At 42.0% G+C, this 20,440-nt stretch overlaps 1 protein-coding gene across 1 annotated transcript in view; it reads left to right on the forward strand.

Moving 5' to 3' along the window:
* The first annotated feature begins 4,512 nt into the window (after positions 1–4,512).
* The window catches only part of EFR3A (EFR3 homolog A), a 79,694-nt gene continuing 63,766 nt past the window's right edge, over positions 4,513–20,440 (forward strand). The window contains exon 1 of the mRNA XM_033126082.1: positions 4,513–4,758. Within this exon, the coding sequence (XP_032981973.1) occupies positions 4,749–4,758 (10 nt within the window). The 5' untranslated portion in view covers positions 4,513–4,748. The remainder of the gene's footprint in view (positions 4,759–20,440) is intronic.

The following is a 20,440-nucleotide window of genomic DNA, read 5'->3' on the forward strand; positions in this document are numbered from 1 at the left end:
GAGACTCCCGTGTGTTGGCCATCTGGGCTGATGTCTAGCCGGTCTTGGCTAGACTCGCTCTTGAATACTTGAGATGATGAAGGGTCAGCTGGGACTGGCTGGTTTATGGTTTATGGCCTTAGCTAAGATGATTGGGATGACTTGGGCCTCTCCAAGCTTCTTCACATTCCCTATGTCTCTGCTTGCATGATGTTTGTCCCTGTTCCACTGGCCAAAGCAAGTTGCAAGGCCAGCCCAGATTCAAGACTAGAGCAAGCTTGTAGCTCTTTTGGGAGGAGTTACAGAGTCAACCGCAAGAGTGTGCATACAGCCAGGGAAAGAAAATGAGGCCAGTTTTTCCAATCTGTCACCAAGAGCCTCTTCCCATACTTTGATTTATTTATGTTTGCTTCTTGTCTTTATGTCCTTTATCTCTTTCCTCCCTGTCTTTCTCCTTCCTTCCCTGTCTTCCTCTCTCCATCTCTTCCTCAGATCTTTACTAAACACCTAATATGTTCCATGTATAGAATATATAGCAATAAAAAAAGATTTGATTCCCTTTGTCAGAAAAGTCTTGTAAAGGACCTCACTGCCTAGAATTGCCTACATTTAAAAGAGCTTTCCCCCCTCCTTTTAGTAGCTCTACCATACCCCATGTTAAATGTTAAAGCTAGCTAGCGTTTTAGTAAATAGCAATGAGAGATGTTTTTCTCTAATTGTTTAAAATGGTAGTGTTTCCAAGGAAGAGTTTCCTGCTGTTTTGTCTGATTTAATCAAGAACACTTAACCTTATTATCTCAGGATTTCGCTCCCTATCCATTTGCAGTTCTCTTTATAAAGCACAGATGACTGTGACATTTGGCTGGTGGGAAGATAAGGAATATGTGCCTTGCAGTGTCCTAGTTGGCACAGAAGGGGTGGAGTAATGACCTGGATTAGAGGCTTATTATTTTAATTTGTTCTCATGAGTGTTTCCAACTACTTTGGCTAGCATGTGAGTGAAAACATTACTCTGGGAGTCAGAGTGCAGTGATGTCAAAATACATGAGCTGAGATGGCAACAGAAATGGCCTAATGAGGTGTATGAGGTTCTGAACTAGAGTCTCCTCTTGATCTAGTTCTTTCCTAAAGCAGTGAAGCTTGAGGTTAGCTGCACACAGAAACACCCGAGGAGCATTGAAACTAAGTCCAGGCCCAGGGCACGCTGCACATCAAATTACATCAGAATCTTGGGAGAGGGATGGGATATTTTTAAAGCTCCTCTAGTGTGATTCCAAAGTTCAGTCCAGTTGGAGAACTGCAGCCTGGAGGAGACTCAGAGAACATTACAACACAAGGCGATGTCTCTTAATTCTGAAATTGAGGAAAATTAAGTCCAGAGAGGTCAAAGATTGTCAAGAGGCCAGGTAAGGGGGAAAGCAGGATTCAAACCCAGGTTTTCTAAGTCCCAAGTTTGTGCTTTTTATGCCTCAGAAGAACTGAAAGTCGCCGTGTCACTATTAAGCAATGGCAGAAATAAAATGGAATGAAATGAAACAAGAAGGGCATATTACTGACATAAATATTTAGTAAGAAAGAAAACTAAGCAATGAAAGCATCAAATTGCATCATTATGACCTTTGGGAAAAGAAGCTTTTGGGAGAAGTAAATATTCTCACAGTTATTTCCTATCATCTGTAAATTTGGCAATTACCTTTGAACAGTAAAATGTGTACTAATTAAAAGTGAATCATCTCAATGCCTGATTTAGAAATGGGAACAAATACTAGACCGAACTGGAAGCGGAGCTATTTTGGGCAATTTGGGCTAAAAGCTAATGCTCTAATAGGATGTTGACAATGATCTAATATCATTTTAATCGATATTTTTCAGGCAGGCGTCCTTTCTGGAATAGGGACCTAGTGGCCCATCTCTGTGTGGCCAGACATAGTGTGCTGGGCATTGTGGGGGCTGACAGAGATGGATAAAGCCTGGTTCCTACCAGTCTAAATTGGACTTCAAGAGAGGAGCACTGGCAGAGGAGGGGACGGGAAAGGTGTTTGCAAGAGGGGACAGAAAAAGTGCTCCAGGAGAGGCAAACACTCTTAGGTCATGGTAAGGTATAGAATCAACCCTCTCACAACTGTGCACAGGAAGAACTTGATCTACAGGATTGGATAGGGAAAGGGGGTCCACAGTGTTACTAAAAGCCTATGTGTACAGGATAGGAAAACACTTAGGTGTCGTATGTGTGTGATCCATCAGTTATGTTATTATTCCTGACTTTTAGCAGTCCTTCCTCAGACTCTTTGGCTGTAGATTTTATTTCTGGCAACAATACAAAACCGAAACACCAGGAGGATTTAAAAAAAGAAGAAGAACCAAATCCATTATGGGCCACACTACCTCAGGGCCTTTGGAATTTGCATCTCTTTTGACAAATGTCATATGCGCCCTTGGCTTCCGGGGCACAGTGCCCTCTGGATCTCCTCTGTCTCCGACTGTGTCTTTGGCTCCACACTCTCCTCTGCAGGCTTTCTCTGACTCCTGGCTTCAGTTTCTGTCCCTGGGCCAAGGATTCCCAAATCTCCCACCTTGAGTTCCCTGGTCTGCCTTCAGCCTGGTATGCTCAGCTGTCCTCAGGTCTATTCACTTGGATGTCACCCTTGGGTGTCACCTCAAGCTTAATATGTCAAAGAGAAACTCATCCTCTTTTCACACTCCCTCTCTAAAACACCATTCTTTCCAAATTGTCTGCTGCTCTCGAGCATCATCGATTTCTTTATTCCAACCTTGGAGTTACATAACTAACAGATGCCACACTTTTGCTCCCAAGTCAGTGGGCAACAATTCTCACTCATTCTTCTTCTGCTAAGATTCAGCTCTTCCCTTTTCTACAGCCACTACCAAGACTAGGCACCTAAAACTCCTTTCTACACCACTTTTTCTGTCCCCTCTTGCAAACACCCTTCCATGATTTCTCTGCTACACTGTCTACGCTGCAGAGGTCTGCTTCTGATAATTTAATGCCAACTGTCCTGATAAAGAATCTAGAACGGTTTCTTAACGGCCAAATTCCAGGCTTGTATGTAAAGTCGTTAATTATTTCTGTTTTACCTGTTTTGTTTTCCTACTCATTGAATAAATATGTACTTACATTTATATAGTTATTAAATTAAAATGTGCTAGCCCCTTACTGTGGGCCAGGCAGATACATAAATATGAACAGAACATAGTTTTTGCCATTTTCTGAAAAGGGTATACAGACCAGTGATGGATTAGGAGAGTTTGATTAGGATTCAAAGGGAAAAGAACTACTGTGGAGACAAATCAGGAGACCTTGAAAGACTTGAAGACAAAACTGGGAGCAGTAAAGATTTGATAAATGATAAAAATACGCAACAGTGCTTTGGAGGCCATGTAAGTGTTGGCCAAGTACTTTGTAGTTTGGCCTTGACAATTAGTGAGACACTCCCCTCTCATCAGCTTCTGTGACTCACTCTAACTTGCCTTTCCCCCTCCCCCAGCCACTTTAAGGGCTCCTCAGGTCTTTGCTAATTTGAATTCTGTTTTCTTCCAGGTCCACCTCACGACCAATTTCCTCCAGGCCCTTCCTGGCTCCTATCTTCATCTTCTTTCTCTTCTCCCCTCAGTATTGCACAGTGTCATTTCCTAACCAGAAGGTGAGCACTACCTTCTAGGACAAAGGTTCTCAAATTTAAATATGAATCATCATCAAGTGTGAGTCAGTAGGTTTAGCCTGGACCTGGGAATCTGCTTTCTAACAGGTTCCCAGGTGATTCTGGAAAGGTTTCCGAAGCAGTTTGAGAAACAGTTTCAGACCTCTGTGGCTTCCTTCTAATTTTTGGTACAGGCTGTCCTCAGTGCCTACAAAAGTGCATGTTCATTGCCAAATGCCCTGTGTTCCGTGTCCGCTTAGCGGGGTGACTATTTGTTATATCAATTATTAATGACACTCAGAGAATCGAGAAAAATAGCTCAGCCAAGTGGTCAGAACTCCCCTCTCTAGAGGAGGCTAACTCCTGAGTGGTAAAAAATCTCTCTGAAAGTCACTCCGTAGATCAAAAGGAAATGACATTTTCTGTCCTCTCCAAAATTGTGCAGCCATCACCCCAAATGACCTCAGCGCGTCTCAAAAAAAAAAAAAAACCCACACAAAATCATGCCAGCCAAGGATACAAAACGCACTGTAAATTCAATAGTTCATAAAAGAAAAAACCTACAGGTATAGGTACTCAATGCACTGAAAGCAATCAAGCTTACCCCGGCAAACATCATAAAGCGGTGCAACTGTAAGAAACAAATATTGCCAATGCACCTCGCATAAGGATTAATGAAAACGAATATTACTGAAATCACTAAATCACTAGGGTTTAACAATAAGAAGCCCGAAGTGGTTCTAGTGCGCTGTCCTCCCCAAGTCCTCCCACCCCATCCCCTCTGCCCCGCCCACCTTCCTCCCAGACCCGGAGTTGTCCGCTCCTGGGCGGAGCTCGGCCGCCCAGTGGGGGCGGGGCCTGGGCGGCGGCGACGTGATGACGTCAGGGCGTGGGACGCCCAACGCCTGGTCCGGCGCGGAGCTGCGCCGGCCCTGGCGGCTGTTGCGGGTTTCGTTACGTGAGCCGCGGGGTCCGCGTCCCTTCCCTCCGCCCTTCGCCCTTCGCCTCCTCCGGGCATCGGCCCGGCGCCGGCGCGTCATGGTGCCGTCAGCGCGCCCTGCGCGTCCCCGCTGAGCCTCTGCACGGCGGCGAGCGCGGCTCGGAGTCACCATGCCTACCCGTGAGTGGCCGGCAGGGGGTCGGGCCGGGCGGGGGGCGTTGAGGCGGCGGCCTGCTGGGCGCATGCTTTGGGGGTGGTCCGCCGGGGCGGCGGGGACGCCGGGAGAGGCTGGCGAGAGCCAGGAAGTGCCCGCGACCGGCCGAGTTAGTTTCCTTTTGGCTCTGCCTTCCGGGGGTGGGAGGGGGGGTGGCGTGAGCCCGTTGCACAGACGGGGAAACTGAGTCCCGGAGCGTTAAGGGCGCAGGGTTTGTAAGTGGCAGAACTGGTAGTAACCTAGATCTGGGGGACTTCAGAGTCCAAGGTCTTCCGCCAGCCCTCTGCCGAGCAAAGTGGAACTTGATGGAAATGCTGAAAATAACCGCGGTCTCCCGCTTTCTCACTTCCTCGGTGACCAAGCATCGCCTGGTGGGACGCACCGGCCCGGGGGTCCGGGCCCGACCCGGAGTCCTTCCGCGCGGCACCCGAAGTCCCAGCAGCCTTGACTTTCTCGCTGTCTGTAACACGTCCGGGGTGGGTGCAGTCGGTGTTCTTTGGGGAAGTTGTTAGGCTTAGATGCCCCAACGTGTGGCTGCTGGACCACCTGCTTCAGAGTCACCTGGCAGCTCATTAAAAATGACGGTTTAGGGCTCCTCCCTAGGCACTTCGAATAAAATTCCGGAGCTTGGGCCCCGGAATCTGCATGTGTAATAAGTGTCCTATATGTTATTCAGGGACCCTAAAGTTTGAGAATCACTGGATTGTTGGAGGCATTTTGGACAGACCGGGTACTACAGTACTCCTCATGACCCATTTGAAAACGAGCCAGAGACTTGCAATATGACTTTAAACTCAGCGTGGAATATATTCTTGGAGGCTAAGCAGTTGTATATCTCGTGAATGCTAATAGTAGCTTAATTGGAGTTATTTTGGGGAGCCATAGACTCAGAAAGCACCTACCAGGATGGATGCCTGACAGGAAGCTGCAGAGACACGTTCTGTGGTCCTGTCACTTACATTCATTCAACCAGTATTTTTCAACATTCACTAAAGTACAGATTTCAAGATTGGTTCACTAAATGAGCTTTTCAAACTTACAGACCTTTAATTTGACACATCATTTCTCTAAAACCCTTTTTTTATCCTCCCCCTTTCAAAGGATCAATAAGAAGCGTTTTGATTTTCAAAGCCTGAATGAGAATTGAGTGGAAGAAATGTTGAAGTTTATTAATCCCATCATTTTTTTTTTTTTTTTATTCTGTGTATCAGGAGACTGAGCCTCACTGAGTTTCAGTAATTTGACTAAGGTCACACGTGGAATAGAACCAGGACTTGAACACAAATTGGGTCCTATAACCCGTGACCACAGTGAGCATAGATAATGTTTACTTTCCCTTGCACACTACCGGTGTGTGAATTAGGTGCTTGGTATATAGACACAGACTTAAACTTTTTAGTAAACTGCGTACATGAAAGGGCTCTTTAGTTGACAGATAACTTGCCTCAAAACAGATCCAGTGAAATGTGCTCTTTTACTGTATATGAAAAGTTATTGGGTGTTGGCTAAGGGAAACGGAAACTCTTAACCATTGTTTACTGTTAAACTATGCTTTCAGTAGAATTATAATTTGTGGTTAATGCTTTGTCTTCTCATTTAGATACTGACATTGACAGCTGGCCAGGTTTGTTAGGTTGTGGTAGTGTGGACACGCCATGTTTGTTCTTTTTCCATTGATGAGGCTAATTATATTTGACTTTTTCACTCCATTCTTAGGAAAGAAGTGTAGACTATAAATTAATTTTGGAGAGAAGGATGGATGCTGGTTGACATGCTTCTGTTTAGAAACACATGACAAGTAAACTTGACCTATTACTGGCTGTTGAACCTTTTGTGTTTGTTCATTCTGTCTCCCTCTCCCACCCAGCACCCATATACGCTGCGAGTTACAGCTGAATAATTTTCTTTCTTGCAGTGACCTTTGGCTTGACACTGTTTTGGTTGCTACCCCATCTCATCTTTTCACCTGTCCCCACTCACGGGGACATGGGTCTGCATTAAAGATGATGTAGGTGGTGGGAGATAAGGCCAGAGAAAGAGAAAGCAGCCAGAATTTGAAGGATTTTATATGCCATGCAATTAACTTGACTAAAATTGTGTTCAAGGTGTCACAATCCCATTACAGTGATTCCTGTTTTATAGGCATACTAACAGTTTTTATAGGCTTAGGAACAGTTTCCAACTTACTGGTTACTTTATCAAAACTTAAAATTTGCTATTAGTAATAGGAATTATTAAATACTGATTGTGTGCCAGGCAGTATACTTTGTGCTTAACACGAATTATCTTATTGAACGATCTCCCACTTTGAGAGAGTCCCTGTTTGACCTACTGTAGAAGCAGAAATTGAAGTTCAAGGAAGTTAAGTAACATGCTTACTGACTGTGGTAGAGCTGGGATTGCAACTAGATGGGTCTGACTTCAAAGTCCCGCTTTTGCTTTTCATACTGCGCTGCTCTGAGCCAGGCAGGAATTGAATGCACAGTCATCAGATATTATCTGTTTCTTTTAACACTGTCACTTTTGCTTGCATTGTGCCTCGTTACATAGTAGGTGTTTGGTAAATATTGAATAAGTGATCGATTGAATCTTAACTAGAGTCAGAGAAGTTATTCTTTAGATACCGTAACCGGAAATAACTTTTCCCCCATAAAAACAGTGTTGTAAAATTTTTATAATTTATGGATTAGGTTCTCAGCAGGCCTGCCTGTAACGTTTGCAAGGCCTGAGACAGCAGTACAAACGAGGAGGCCTGCAAGTCAGTCTAAATCAGGGTTTCTCCACCTTTACACTCTCCATGTCTTGGAGCGGATAATTTTTTGTTTGGGCGGTGAGGGCCTGTCCTGGGCATGGTAGGATGGTTCGCAGCACCTCTGGCCTCTACTTCATAGAAGCTAGTAAGCAATCCTCCCTGTCCTCCAAAGTGGTGACGACCAAAAAATGTCTCCAGACATTGCCAAATGTTCCCCTGGGGGCAAAATTGTCCCTGGGCGGAGAACCAGTGGTCTAAATACCTAAATGTTATAGATGAAGCTGTGCCTGCAGCCTGGCCTCTCTGCCACCCAGGGACCCTGCAGGCTGTTTGCCCACAGATTGCCGTCTCCACCTGGCATCCCAAAGAGCTCGCAGGCCTGATCCAGTCAGTAGTGATCTGTTGGGTCAGGGCATGATCTTACCTGACCCTGGACTGGCATTGACTCTGTCAAGCTCCTTCGGGGAGCCAGAGTGGGCAGATTCCCCTGACCCTCACTCGGTCATTTCAGGAGTTCCCGACAGTCCCAAGCACCTCCCCAAACTATGCCACCTGATTAGAGGGGGCTGGCGTGAGGAGGAAGCTCGCTTTCTGGGGAACTCCATCTGCCTCGACTTCTGCTTTGAGTGATTTGGAGTGGGCAACTTGAAACAAAAATAGCTATAAACATCTTTGGTTTTCTGGGCTGTGATTTTCACTCCTGCCTCTCTGCCCCCTCCCCAGCCCTTGTAGCCCTCTAAAAGGGAAGAAAGACTTTTGTGGTTTGGGAGGCAAAGACCGTTTTTCCTGAGTCAGATGAAGGTACTAGTTCTTGGGGAAAGCCACATTTTCCCATCACATAGCTGAACTTTGGTGTGGAATGATCAAGTTGTTCAGTGTGTCTGCAGTAGTGGGATGGGTGCAGTGGACAGATCTGAGGCCCTGCAGTCTATCATTGTCTCCCTCTTGCATCTGTATTTACTGCTCTCCATCTTTAGGTATTATTAGATAGCAGGATTCCAGTTTTTATTAAAGAAGGAATCACTACTCAGGTATTTTTATTGTACCTCTGATCTTAACAGTGTTTCTGTGTGAACACTGGTTCCATTACAAACTCCATTTTCGTTAGTAACTGTGTCGTCTGGAGAGCCCCTGTGTAGGAAGCGAGTGCCCCTTTGTCCTACAGCGGTAGGAGAGAGGTTTTCTCGATATCATTGAAGGAAACCAGTCCCTGCCATTCTCCGAAGTGGAAAGGAGAGCACAGAAAATCCCAATTGTGGACCCCACTGCTTTTAAGGAGGGAGAGAAGACCAGAAGGTAAGACATGAGCTGTTTGTCTAAGTTCGAGGTTCTTACATATTTTTGCAGTATGAAACTTGTTGAGAATCTGAAAGCCATGACTATTCTTCCCCAGGAAAATGCAGGGTTTCACGTAGCATTTCAGCAGTTTCAAGATGCGATGCATCTCCTGGAAAAAGCGGAGCTTACCAGAGTGACGGTTGGTTCTTTGACCAAAGGATGGTAATTCAGGTTGTAGAAGAATATCATCGTCTGCCAGATATATCCTGCCATTCGAAATGCATCTTTCCCCTGCTTTTTAATTTCCTCCCGAAGTTTTTACATGCTTGTTTTTTCCTTACGTCTCTGCTAGCCTACTGAAATCTTTAAATTATAATATCGATGAATATTCAGTAAGGCTTTTCTAAAATCTTTATCTATGAAGAGAGTTAATTTAAGAATCTTAGGGTCACCAGCGAAGGAACTTAAGAAAGGGAAAAATGAAATCAAATTGAGTTTGGTAGCTGAAAAGAACGTTTAGTCCAATCATTGAGAGGAAGGTGACACCGAGTGGGTCCTGTGCCCTGCAGCTGGGTAATGGTGTGGGGATAGAACCCGGCTCATGTGAATCCTGGCTGTGTCGTCTCACAGCTACACACTTCATCCTGCCTTTATTGGGGATAGAAGGAGATGGGATAGAAGTATTATAAAAATCGGTGGAAGGATTCAAAATTAATATCAAACATCAGAAACATTTGCAGCATTTATACAAGTCAGAAAGCAAAACAGCACCAACCCTGCGTGGTTCAAGTACATACCTACACTTTTGTTTTTCATTTTATTTTGTTTTCCCTTCTTCCACCCGCAGCCCCCTCCGGTTCCAGCTGCTGTTTCTCAGTCTAGTTGTGTAGGACCCAGCTCCCTGGCCCATGCTGGTATTAGGAGCCTTGTGCTCCCCCAGCTGAGGTCAGCCACTCACAGCAGCTCATGGCAGCTCTTGCCGGCTGCCGGCCGCTCACGCTGGCTTCCGACCACTCACGCTGGCAGCTGGCTGCTCCTGGCAGCACATGGTAGCCCACAGCGGCACACAGCAGTCCGTGGCAGCTCACGCCAACCTCCGGCTGCTCACGACAGCCCAGGTCCAGGGAGAGCCATTGTTCACAATCTTAACTGTAAAAGGTGCAGCTCAATGGCCCATGTGGGTGTTACTCGAACTGGCGATCTCGGCGTTAGGAGTGCTGTGCTCCAACCACCTGAGCCACCGGGGCCGCCGGCCCCTACACTTTTAAAAGTCTACAAATGCTTGATAAAGATTTAGGGGGAAGTGGTTCAATTTCACTAATAAAGAAATACTAATTAAAAGCTGAAATTATTTTTGGATTGTCAGTTTCCTGAAGACTTTTTAAAACAATAACAGACAAAGGCAGTGAGATGCAGTAGAAAAGGCAGAAGTTCAAATTGGTACAACTTTTTAGGAAAGTGATTTGGCAATATTTTATCAAGTGCTCTGACAATGCTCCTACTTATTAACCTAGTAATTCCACTTTGGGAATCTATCCTTTATGATTAAAAACATGGACTGCTCCAAGATTTCTGCACTGAGATGTCTGTCACAGTACTTTTTAGAAAATAATGAAAACCCAGAAAAATTCAATACCAATAATGGGGAAATGGTGCAAATTGAATATAGAACATTGTTACCACAAAATATCTTGTAACCATTTAAAATTATACTTATGAAGGTGCTGGGATTATGAGTTTTTATTTCCATCTCTATAATTTGTGTGTTTCAGATTGTCTACAGATAGCACATATTCTCCAACCAGATGTTTAAGATTTTGTAGCTTTAACATAATTTTTTCAAAATTTCCATAGTTCTTTTAAAAACCTGAAATGAAACATTACAAATATTACCCCGACCTTGTACTTCCTTTAGCCCCTGGAAAAGGATTTTGAGGAACCCATCAAACTGATCAAACTGATGAAACTGACCTCACATCTGGCTTAGGAAGACAGTGCGTTTGCTGTCTGCTTGCTGATGCTGCCTTGCCAGGAAATGTAAAATTCTGTGAATGACTTTGAGCAATAGTTGGTGAAATCTGTTGTTCCAGAGTAAGAAGCAAAAAAAGCAAAAACATGGGGCTTTTTTTCCTTATCATTGGTATTTTATTCTGAAAGGAGAAAGACATGACTTCTGATTTATTAAGTGATGGTGTCAGTGATGAAAACCTGCAAAGTAGAGGTGAATCATTATGTGTGGGTTCAATTTGTAGATTTTGGGGTGTTTTTTTTTTGGAACGATTGTGTATTGTAGAATGAACACAATTCTGGGGAAGTCTGATCACTAAATGAATGTTGGCAGTTCCTCCTGTGATTAATATGTCAGACCTGTCAAAATTCTTATCATTTGTGTTTGCCAGCTTCATTCAGTTCTTGAAAAGAGCCAGCTCTCATGTACGCGCTAAAGCAAACGGAGCTACTGTTATTTTCCCTCTTTCCATGTAGGCTATCTTACTCTCTCTTTTGCATATTAATTAACTGCTCCCTAACTTTAGGTTTTATTAGATAGCATGATTCTAATTTTTATGAAAGAATCACTACTTAGGTTTTTTTCATGGTACCTGTGAATCAAGAGTTTGTATTTCTTAGAACTAGGCTTGAAACCTTGGGCTCTACATCTTCAATGGGACTGCTATCCTCCTAAATGCCATTAATTTTTGTTTTTATTTTAGTTGGTGACTTATTCAGCTTTACCATTTTCTTTTCATCACCTGAACTCCAGGGTGTTTCTGCTGCAACAGTTTTCTGGATAATACTAAGTGTTCTTCACACCCCTGCTATTTAATTGGCTTTTTCAACAACCGTCTTGGCAATTTGCTGCAAAGTTCTCTGGGCTGTGCTTGCAATTAACTTTAAGAGGATCGCACTCCTGCTGGGCAGAGAAAATGAAATATAAGGTGTTCAAGTTTGCCCTTGTCACTTCCTGGGACCACATACACTTTGCAGAAGGTCTTCTGCCAGGCTGAAGGACTGGCCTGGACGTTGAAAGGAATGGCCCATTCATGACACCTGACTTAAATGGATTTAGGAACTTAGTGATTTTTACTAGCTGTTTGGTCTATTAAGTGAAAAATGATAATACTTCTCAGGGATATTGAGGTGCGGTAGCATTTGTGTAATTGTGCTTTGGAGGTAGAAATACTGTATGAACGTGTTATTAGAATTAGATGTTGTCAGGACAAGATCGTTGTTTCTTGGATCGTCGCCATCTGCTGCACCTGCTTCCAGAAGAGCGTCTGCCAAAAGAAGGACACTTCAGGCAAATGCATAACAGCTGGGGTTTGGGGTCTAAGTCCCTGTGGATTTCTCCTGCTCTCTTAGCTGGGCTGGGCGATGTGAACTTGAGAAGACTGGTTTCTTCTTTAGTTTATAGCCCAGATTAGAAGGAGACTTAAGTGACTTCTCTGTCCAGGCCACCTTTTCCCTTGGCTCCCTCCTGGTTTTCTGCTTGGTCATCCAAGGATGGAAACACCTTTGGGAAACTGTGCCATGTTTGTGTTAGTGCACCAGCTTCATGAAATGGAACAGTCAGGTCTGAGAGAGCGGTGGAAGAGGCACGGATGTCTGCCCCAGGTCAGTTCTGTTCACATGAGCTTTCCAAAAACTCCATTTCCTGGCACAGGGTTCCCATTGTTACCTCCTGAGAACTCCATGTTCTTGATCCACATTGGAGGGTGGACCAAGGAAGCTGGAGCTGCCTTAGAGCTCAAGTTTTAAAAAATGTCTCCCACGGAAGTATAACGGACTGTCAAACGTGGAGAGGGTGCTGGAGAGACCGAGCAGGTGGGCCCGTCTACCCCACCCAGCTTCAGCTGGAGTACTGTTTTTATCTGCTTTATTTATTGGTGGGATTCTGCTTTCGATTTCAGTAGGGGAATAATATTGAGTACTTCTAAAAAGTTTGAAATTTATACTCATAGACATTAGAATATACCCTCTGACGAGAACATAAAACTTTTTAGAATCAAAAGCTTAGGAACCGAGGGGCGAAACCCAAAGCCACTGAGCTGATGGTGTGTCACCTGTTTTGCCCTAATCATCCCCAGGAATGGGGTCGTGTAATCTGTCTGTAGTCATGTCAGTCACGGGCACTGTCGATATGCGCTTGGAGTCACTAATGTTCTCTTTCAGCTTTTCTTGTTTTCCTGTTGGATTTCTCATAGGGGTTCATTCGTTCCGCAGATAGTTTAGTGCCTACATGTGCAAAGCTCTGCTAGGTGGGGAATACAGAGGTGAGGAAAGCAGCCCCAGCCTTGCAAAGCTTATATAATGGCTATAACACAAATAAGTAAATGACAGGTGCCCGGAGAATGGTGCTGCAGAGTTCAGAGGAGAGACTGCAAGGGGAGGATGAGCGGAAGATGACATTGTAAGCCTGAGTGACCTAAAAGATATTAAGTGATCCGAAACTGTGATCATAGGAGAAATGTGGGTTTGGGGGAAATGTTGGAGGTGAGTCGTACAGGGGAATAACCAGCAACCAGTTGAAGTGAGTCATTGGTGCTGAGGAAAGTGACCACTTTATGTATATGGTATGTTTGTCTTTGAATCACCACGCTCTGTTGTACACTCTGTGTCAGTTATTATGCCGGCCACGGAAGGTGCAGCAGGGTCCTCATACTGGACATAACAGGTGTCACCACGGACATCGGACATGCTCTCACGAAGCTTAGTCTGGTGGGGAAATCAAGTGCTGAGCCTGTAATTCCACTGAGCAGACAGGGAGCTGTGCAGGAGCCTGCAGCTGTTTTCCTTGGCGCTGTATACACAGCTTTGATACAGTGCCTGGCCCATGGTACACAGTCAGTGTATATTTGTGGAGTGACTCAAATTACGAAAGGGGAAATGGGTTGCTATGGAAACATGAGAAGTGGGGGGAGGCAGTCAGAGGTTATGAAAGTACAGTTGTTGGAGTGGTGGGCCCTGTACGTGGATGGTGGTCGTGGGGCAGATTGAGCGGAGCCTGACTGCTGCTGAGGGAGTACCACTGATAGGATTAAGTGGGTGAAAGGGGGAGGGCGGAGGGCTTAGGGGTCACTCCCAAGTTGCAGGCTTGGTCACTGCTCTGGAGGAAGAGCGGTTTCGGGGGGGGATGGGGATGGAAGATGAGTCCACTTTAGGGCATGATAAGTGTGTGAGCACGTTCAGGGTACATTTTCAGGAATAGCAGTGGATGAAATCACTAAAGGATAGCTTGTAAAGAGAGTAAAAGTAAAGAGGCTTAGGGCAGGTTCTGGATGACCATGCCCACTTAAGGATTGAATAGGCAGAGGAACCAAAGAGGGAGCTGGTGGGACGTCATGCAAACCACGACCACTGCAACAAATACTGGTCTGCCGAGAACTACGCCAGGTTCACATGGCAGTCCATTTATTTAGAGACACCTTCGAAACATTTCAATATGGCAAGTAGAAGAGAAACAAAAGCTGGACATCCTTACTGTTTGGTGTTATGTCAACAATGACTTATGAAGTGTTAAGAAAAAAATCTTATTTTAAAAATTTGGGACTTAAAGGTGACCGTGTGTCTTAACCATGGTGTACTGTCCTGTAACGTAGGTCCTTAACTCTCTTGTCGCTGCTTCCTAGCAGAGGGAAGAGAGTGTCAAATGGTACTTGGGGTACTTGGTTGAGCGGTTGTGTAAACTGTTCTATAACTCCTGGGTAGACACGCTTAACTGTGCAGTTTGCAAGTGGAAATTAGGGCGGCTCCCCATATGGAACCTCAAGTATTTCAGGCAGAAGTAAACTATTAGTAACTTATCATCCCACTGCTGTCTTCTTTAAGTCTCATCATTATGTGTATTTGAAAGAACTGAATGATTTTCTGGCAGCAGATACAGTGCTTATGTAAACTCGCTGAGGAACTGCTTTATTTTAAACAAAGAACTGAGGGGCACGTAGAGACACGAGCTGTCACCTGAAAGCATCAGTTAGCTCTGAGTTTTCAGCACGACTTGCTCCCCTTGTAGAGCCCCTCCGCCTCCTTTCCCCTCCCTATCCATTGGTTTCTGTGTATTTGGCCCATAGTTTTCACTGTAATGCAGTAAACAGGCTCTTTTTTCATCAACACAGAAATATTGCTGCTCTTTTCGTTGCCGTCCTGATAGGGTACGTGCTGGTTAATGGCTGAACAACTTTCAAAGCTCTGTATCCAGCACATTAGGGAGGGTGAGTATGTTGCCGTTGGTTTGGCTGCTGAGTTTTTGCTGGAATGGCAGTCGATTCCACCATTCTTCATTTTTTAAATCTGAAATTGCACTGCTAACAACTTGAGTATTTGCATAAAATTGAGATGCTGTTTTTCATTAATCCTTTAAAATTTTCAAGAGTAAATAAGTTTCGTTTTATAGTTGCAACAATAAAACGAATACTACAAATGTATACAGATTTCCAGGTTCTTTGTATGTAAAGCCAAAGTTGCTGTGGGTTTGTTTTTTCCTTCCATGTGTTAGTAGTGATAAGTCTTAACGTTGAACTTGAGGAAAGTTTAGTAATGCATTGAAATACGGTAGCATCAGATTTTGGTTTATGATTCCTTTAAAAATATCGATTAGAAAAGATTAAATTGTCTTTCTAGACTTTTGATTCACCTAAAAATCGACTGTGTATACAAACTATGACCGTAGCATATACTTGTATGATAAATTAAAAGAATACTTGAAAATTTAAAGAGGTCTTAGGCTCATGACTTCGGGTTACCAAAAATCTCATGTACGGAGTGAATACAAAATGTTTGGTACCTCTGTGCTTTAGTTAGAAGTTTGGGGAAACTATATCAAGTGCTGAACCTTGAACATTTAAATTAGTAGCTTAATTTTTTTTAATTAAATTGTTTACTTAGCTAGACTTACTCAGCAAGTCCTATGTTATATTTTCCTATCTTCAAACTTTGGGTAGAGAAATACCTTAAAAATATACATTATGTTTAGATACGTAATTAGCGTGTTACTTATCTTTTCTTTTACTGTTTGATCAGAAAACTTAATCATTTCAATTCAAATGAAAATCTTTAACATATGGTGTAGACACAGTGGGTGTTTTGAAATCTATAAGAAGAATCAATGCTGTTGGTACATTAAATGGATTTGTTCTAAAAATAATTTTAGAAGTTGCAAACACCCCCACAGATTTAACACTTGTTAACTTTATGACTAATGAGGAAATTAAACTTTGTTAAAATTTAAGTAGTTGGGGAATTTTAAAGCTGTTTTGAATTTTGCCTGAAATAACTCATATCCTACTTGTGACATATTTTGAGGATTTTTAAATAAAAACAACTCAAATCAACCCTGTTAACTGAGAAAAGCCACAGTCATTGCTTATACTCATAATGGTGACAAATTAATATCTTCAGATTTAAGGGTTTATTTTCCCAGACGGTAGTGCCTTAGTTTGTTTAAGCAGGAATTGCATTTATGGTCCTTTCTTTTTGAAGAGCTTAACTAAAAAACTGCAAGAACCCCCCACCCACCCTTATCTTTTTTTCCTCACGTTCAGGTTTTCATGGTGAACACAGTAGGATAGCAGTGGGGTTTTGAACTTTGACCTTAGTATTACAACCACATATTCAGGTCGCAATAAGTATAATGAAGGGAAAAGATTGATTTTTAAAAACAGCTTTATTGGGTATAATTTGTATACCATAAAATTTACCTGTTTCAGTTTATGGAAAATACTTGATTTTTATGTAAAACAAAAACCCTAGGAATTACCTGAGCAATGATGATAAACATGAATTCCAGATGCCTCACCTTTCCTTCCCCCCAGATTGTGACTTAGGAGTAGTCACACTTAAGTAACTATTAGGAGACTTGCTAAAATTAAAGATACTGAGTGGTGAGATTCTGAAATTCCAGTTCTTTTTAACCCCTTGATTGTTAAGAAGATATTTTTATCTCTGAATTTTTAAACTTACATGGTGTGTTTTTAAGTTTAAAAATCTGAGATCATCATCCAGTATCAGATTACCATAGTAACAATATAAGTGTTTTAATTTGTGGAGGGGAGAGTCCTTAAAGTATTTCGAACTCATACTCTTTCTGTTCATTTTGCCTTATATAGACTTCACAGCCTTTTCAAAGGGTGTCTGGAAAATGTCAACTGGTTTTATTTTTTTACTTTCACAAATTGGAAATGCCACATTCAGGCAACTTCTAGGGGAGGAAGGAGGAATAAAAAGCTGTTCTTGGGAGTCGAGCTTTGAACATTAAACATTCGTCTAGTTTTAGTGTGAAGTGTTTACCAAGAATTTCAGTAGACTTTCTTATTACCTGCATGGCAAGTTCATTTGGAAGGGAAGTATCAAAGCATGAAAATGAGAAAAAATGGCAACCTCCATTAGCTACCTGAGGTCCTGGTCCCCTGCTTAACCTTCCTTGCCAGTGTGCAGTGTGGGAAGAACTGCTGCTTGCCAACCGCCGGCACCTTCAGCTTTCCGTAGGAAGCAGCCTCTTTTTACTTAGAAAGAAGTGGGAACTGTGGTAGTGTGGATGAATGAAATAGACTTCAAAATTGTCATTGGTAGACTTAGTCGGTTTATTCCGTCCTTGAGTAATTCAAAGTCTCAAGCCTGCAGCACAGCGATTTCCATTTTGGACATTAATTTGGATTCTTCGTCCCTGCTGACTTACTTTACTGCAGTGGGTGTGTCCTGCTAAGAGCTGCTGTTCAGATACCCCTTCTTAGGCCAGAAAAACAATGTTTATTAGACTATTTCTCATGAGAACTAAGCACCAGTGTAGAGGTTATTCACTACCAAAGGACTAAATTAGCTTTTTATGCAATAGGAATCATTTTCACAGACTGCCCTCAATAATTTTATAATACTCAGAAATAACATTATGCATGTAATTAAACTAATTAAATAACATTATGCATCTAATTAAACTAATAGAAATCTGAAGATCTGATTATATTTTTTAAAACTTTACTTTTTGTGCTTAGGTACATTAAATGCTTTTAGGCACAGTTGTCTTAAACTAGGTTTTAATCTAAAGATCTCCATACTTTGTCCTTAGCTGTTACTGTGATTATCTGACAGTTTTTCCCCAAGTAATTTTTCACCATTTGACACAGTCAATAGACTAAACTCCTAATGGCATTATTTTCATGATGGCACTGCCCTCCAATATTTCAGGTTGTTCTTGTGGCCTCTTGCAAAGTGAGGTCAGAACTTCTCTCTTCTGGGCACCTAAGATCGTCTATCATTTGAAGGAAACAGAACGACATAGTAGCATATACATTTGTACAGCTACTGCTAATTTATCTTTCCAGTTGTTGTTTTCTCCTAGGCTTGAAAGCTGAATTAGCTAGGCTAGTCATTTTACTACTCCAGAACAGCCTTTGTTCTCCTCAGCCTTTCTAGAATACCCCATTCACTCTGTTCATTTTCTTCCTGTTGTTCAAAGGCTAACTCATAGCTCAGATCTTTGCCGTGAAAATATTTGCCTTATCAATCCCGCTCACAAAATTCTTTTCTTCTATCTAATTTCTCTAAGAAATTATCTATTCTACTCATTTTGTATTCATGCTTGGCCGAGCTCATTTTTCACATCTTCTAAGTAGGTTTTCTAGACTTTTCCAGTTAAGATCATTTCATTTCTAGACTTTCCCAGAAATGAGAGCTTAATTTCTTATTTCTCTTATGTTTGACTAATATTCTTTTTGTGATGTGGGTCTTATTCCACCCTTTCAAACATCGGAGTTTTTGTAAACAATATTTTCCATTGCATTGCTTTTCTGTACCTTTCACAGTACCTTGTATAGTACTTTCCCCATAATGGCGTTCATTAATAGTCCTTTGCATTTGAATTGGAACGTCCTGTGCATTTAGAGTTAGAAGGAATCTTAGAGAAATGACAATGTAACCTCTGGTTTGAGTCTTGACATTAACTGACAGATGGTCCTGTTTGGAAGCTCTCAGGGAATTCTCAGTTTGGAGTACTCATGTCCAAGTTCTGTCCTTCAAGGGCATCACAGACCAGTCCATTTTTTATGTCATGTCCTTTAAATATTTGAGTAATACCTGATGTTTTAACATGTACTATATGATACATTCTACGGTAAGCATTTTTTTAAAACCAAAAGAATGAAGATTTTTATTAAGCATTCTGAATTGTATTTACTAGCCTGCAAATATTCTGTATCACAATCCATCTACAGTTAGTCAAACCCAATAGCAATTCAGTTTTGCGGAACATGAAGTGGGGCAAAACTCCCTTCAATTGACAGTAAGATACGTACTTACTTGTAGGTAGGTAACACGTTGCACTCTATTTGTGACCTCTAATGTGTGATGAAGAGCATCCAGATAGTTCATAAAAATGATTATGAAACATTTAGATTTGATTTCACAGTACACAAAATATGAAAACACCAAAATGTAACTATGCTATGAATATACGTGCTCATACAGAAGTCTGAATAGGGAAGTTCTCAAGAACAAGTCATTTGTTTCCTGCGGTCAAAGGGGGGAAGTCACTTAAAAAAAACAACAACAAAGGCCTCGTCCCCAAATTTTGCTATTGATGCATAGAACAGAGAAGAGTAATGTACACAACAGTGAGCATACCAGGGTAATGTTGGTACTCAGCATGACTTGAAAATTATTCCTGCTTTAAAAATTATGAAACATACGTTCAAATGTTAGTTCTAACGGCTGCTTCAGGGGCTTACTGCATGGATCACAGATGCAACACATTAGTCGCTAGGTTTCAGAATGTCTTGTGTTGATTTGAAAGGAGCATTTGTATCATCTATGATTCAAGTTTATTTAACTTGAAATGTAGTTGTAAATATCTAGGGCATGCTATATAGTTGAGATCAACAGACAGCAATTCTACCGTTTTTAATGTTAAGGTAGCACATTTTAATGTTAAGGTAGCATATTTAATGTTAAGGTAGCAAAAGGACCACACCAACAAAGAAAAATTTAAGAACCTTATGCTTTTGTACCATCATGAAATCAAAGCCTTAAAGCTTTATTGTGACGCAGCGGAACTTTCCTTTTGCTGTTGTCTCATTCTAGTCAGTTATTCTATCCTTCATCATTTACTCAAAATTCTAAAACATAATCTAGTTCTATATTTTAGATGGAAGACGTGTAGCTTACTAAAAACTGATTAAAATAATAATGAAGTATATTAGTAGATCCTTATAGGGATATTTGATATTATCCATTGTTTTATTTTTAATAAGAGCCTATACTCATTGTAAACTATGTGATCAGACTCTTTTTCCACATCAAATGTGGAATCTATAGAACAGTGATTTTCAGTCTGGGTATTTTGAAACTGCCAACTGCTCTGATTTATTTTTAGTCAAGATAATTCATCTTGAAATTTTAATTTACCATAAAATCTGAGATTTTCACGTGTACTTGTTTTTCTAAAAATGCTCTTTATTTCTTTTTCTGATATTTCCTCATTCTTGGAGTAATTTGTAAAGTTCTTTTCTTTTACCCATGTAATTGGTACTTTTGTAGGAAGTACAGGATTTGAAAAACTTTTATTCTCTAACACTTTTATAGTTTTCTTCCAATTTCTTTAAAGGTCTTTTCACTTCCTCTTCTGATCATCC

This window comes from Rhinolophus ferrumequinum, chromosome 14, assembly GCF_004115265.2.
Source record: "Rhinolophus ferrumequinum isolate MPI-CBG mRhiFer1 chromosome 14, mRhiFer1_v1.p, whole genome shotgun sequence".
In the NCBI taxonomy this organism is placed as follows: domain Eukaryota; kingdom Metazoa; phylum Chordata; class Mammalia; order Chiroptera; family Rhinolophidae; genus Rhinolophus; species Rhinolophus ferrumequinum.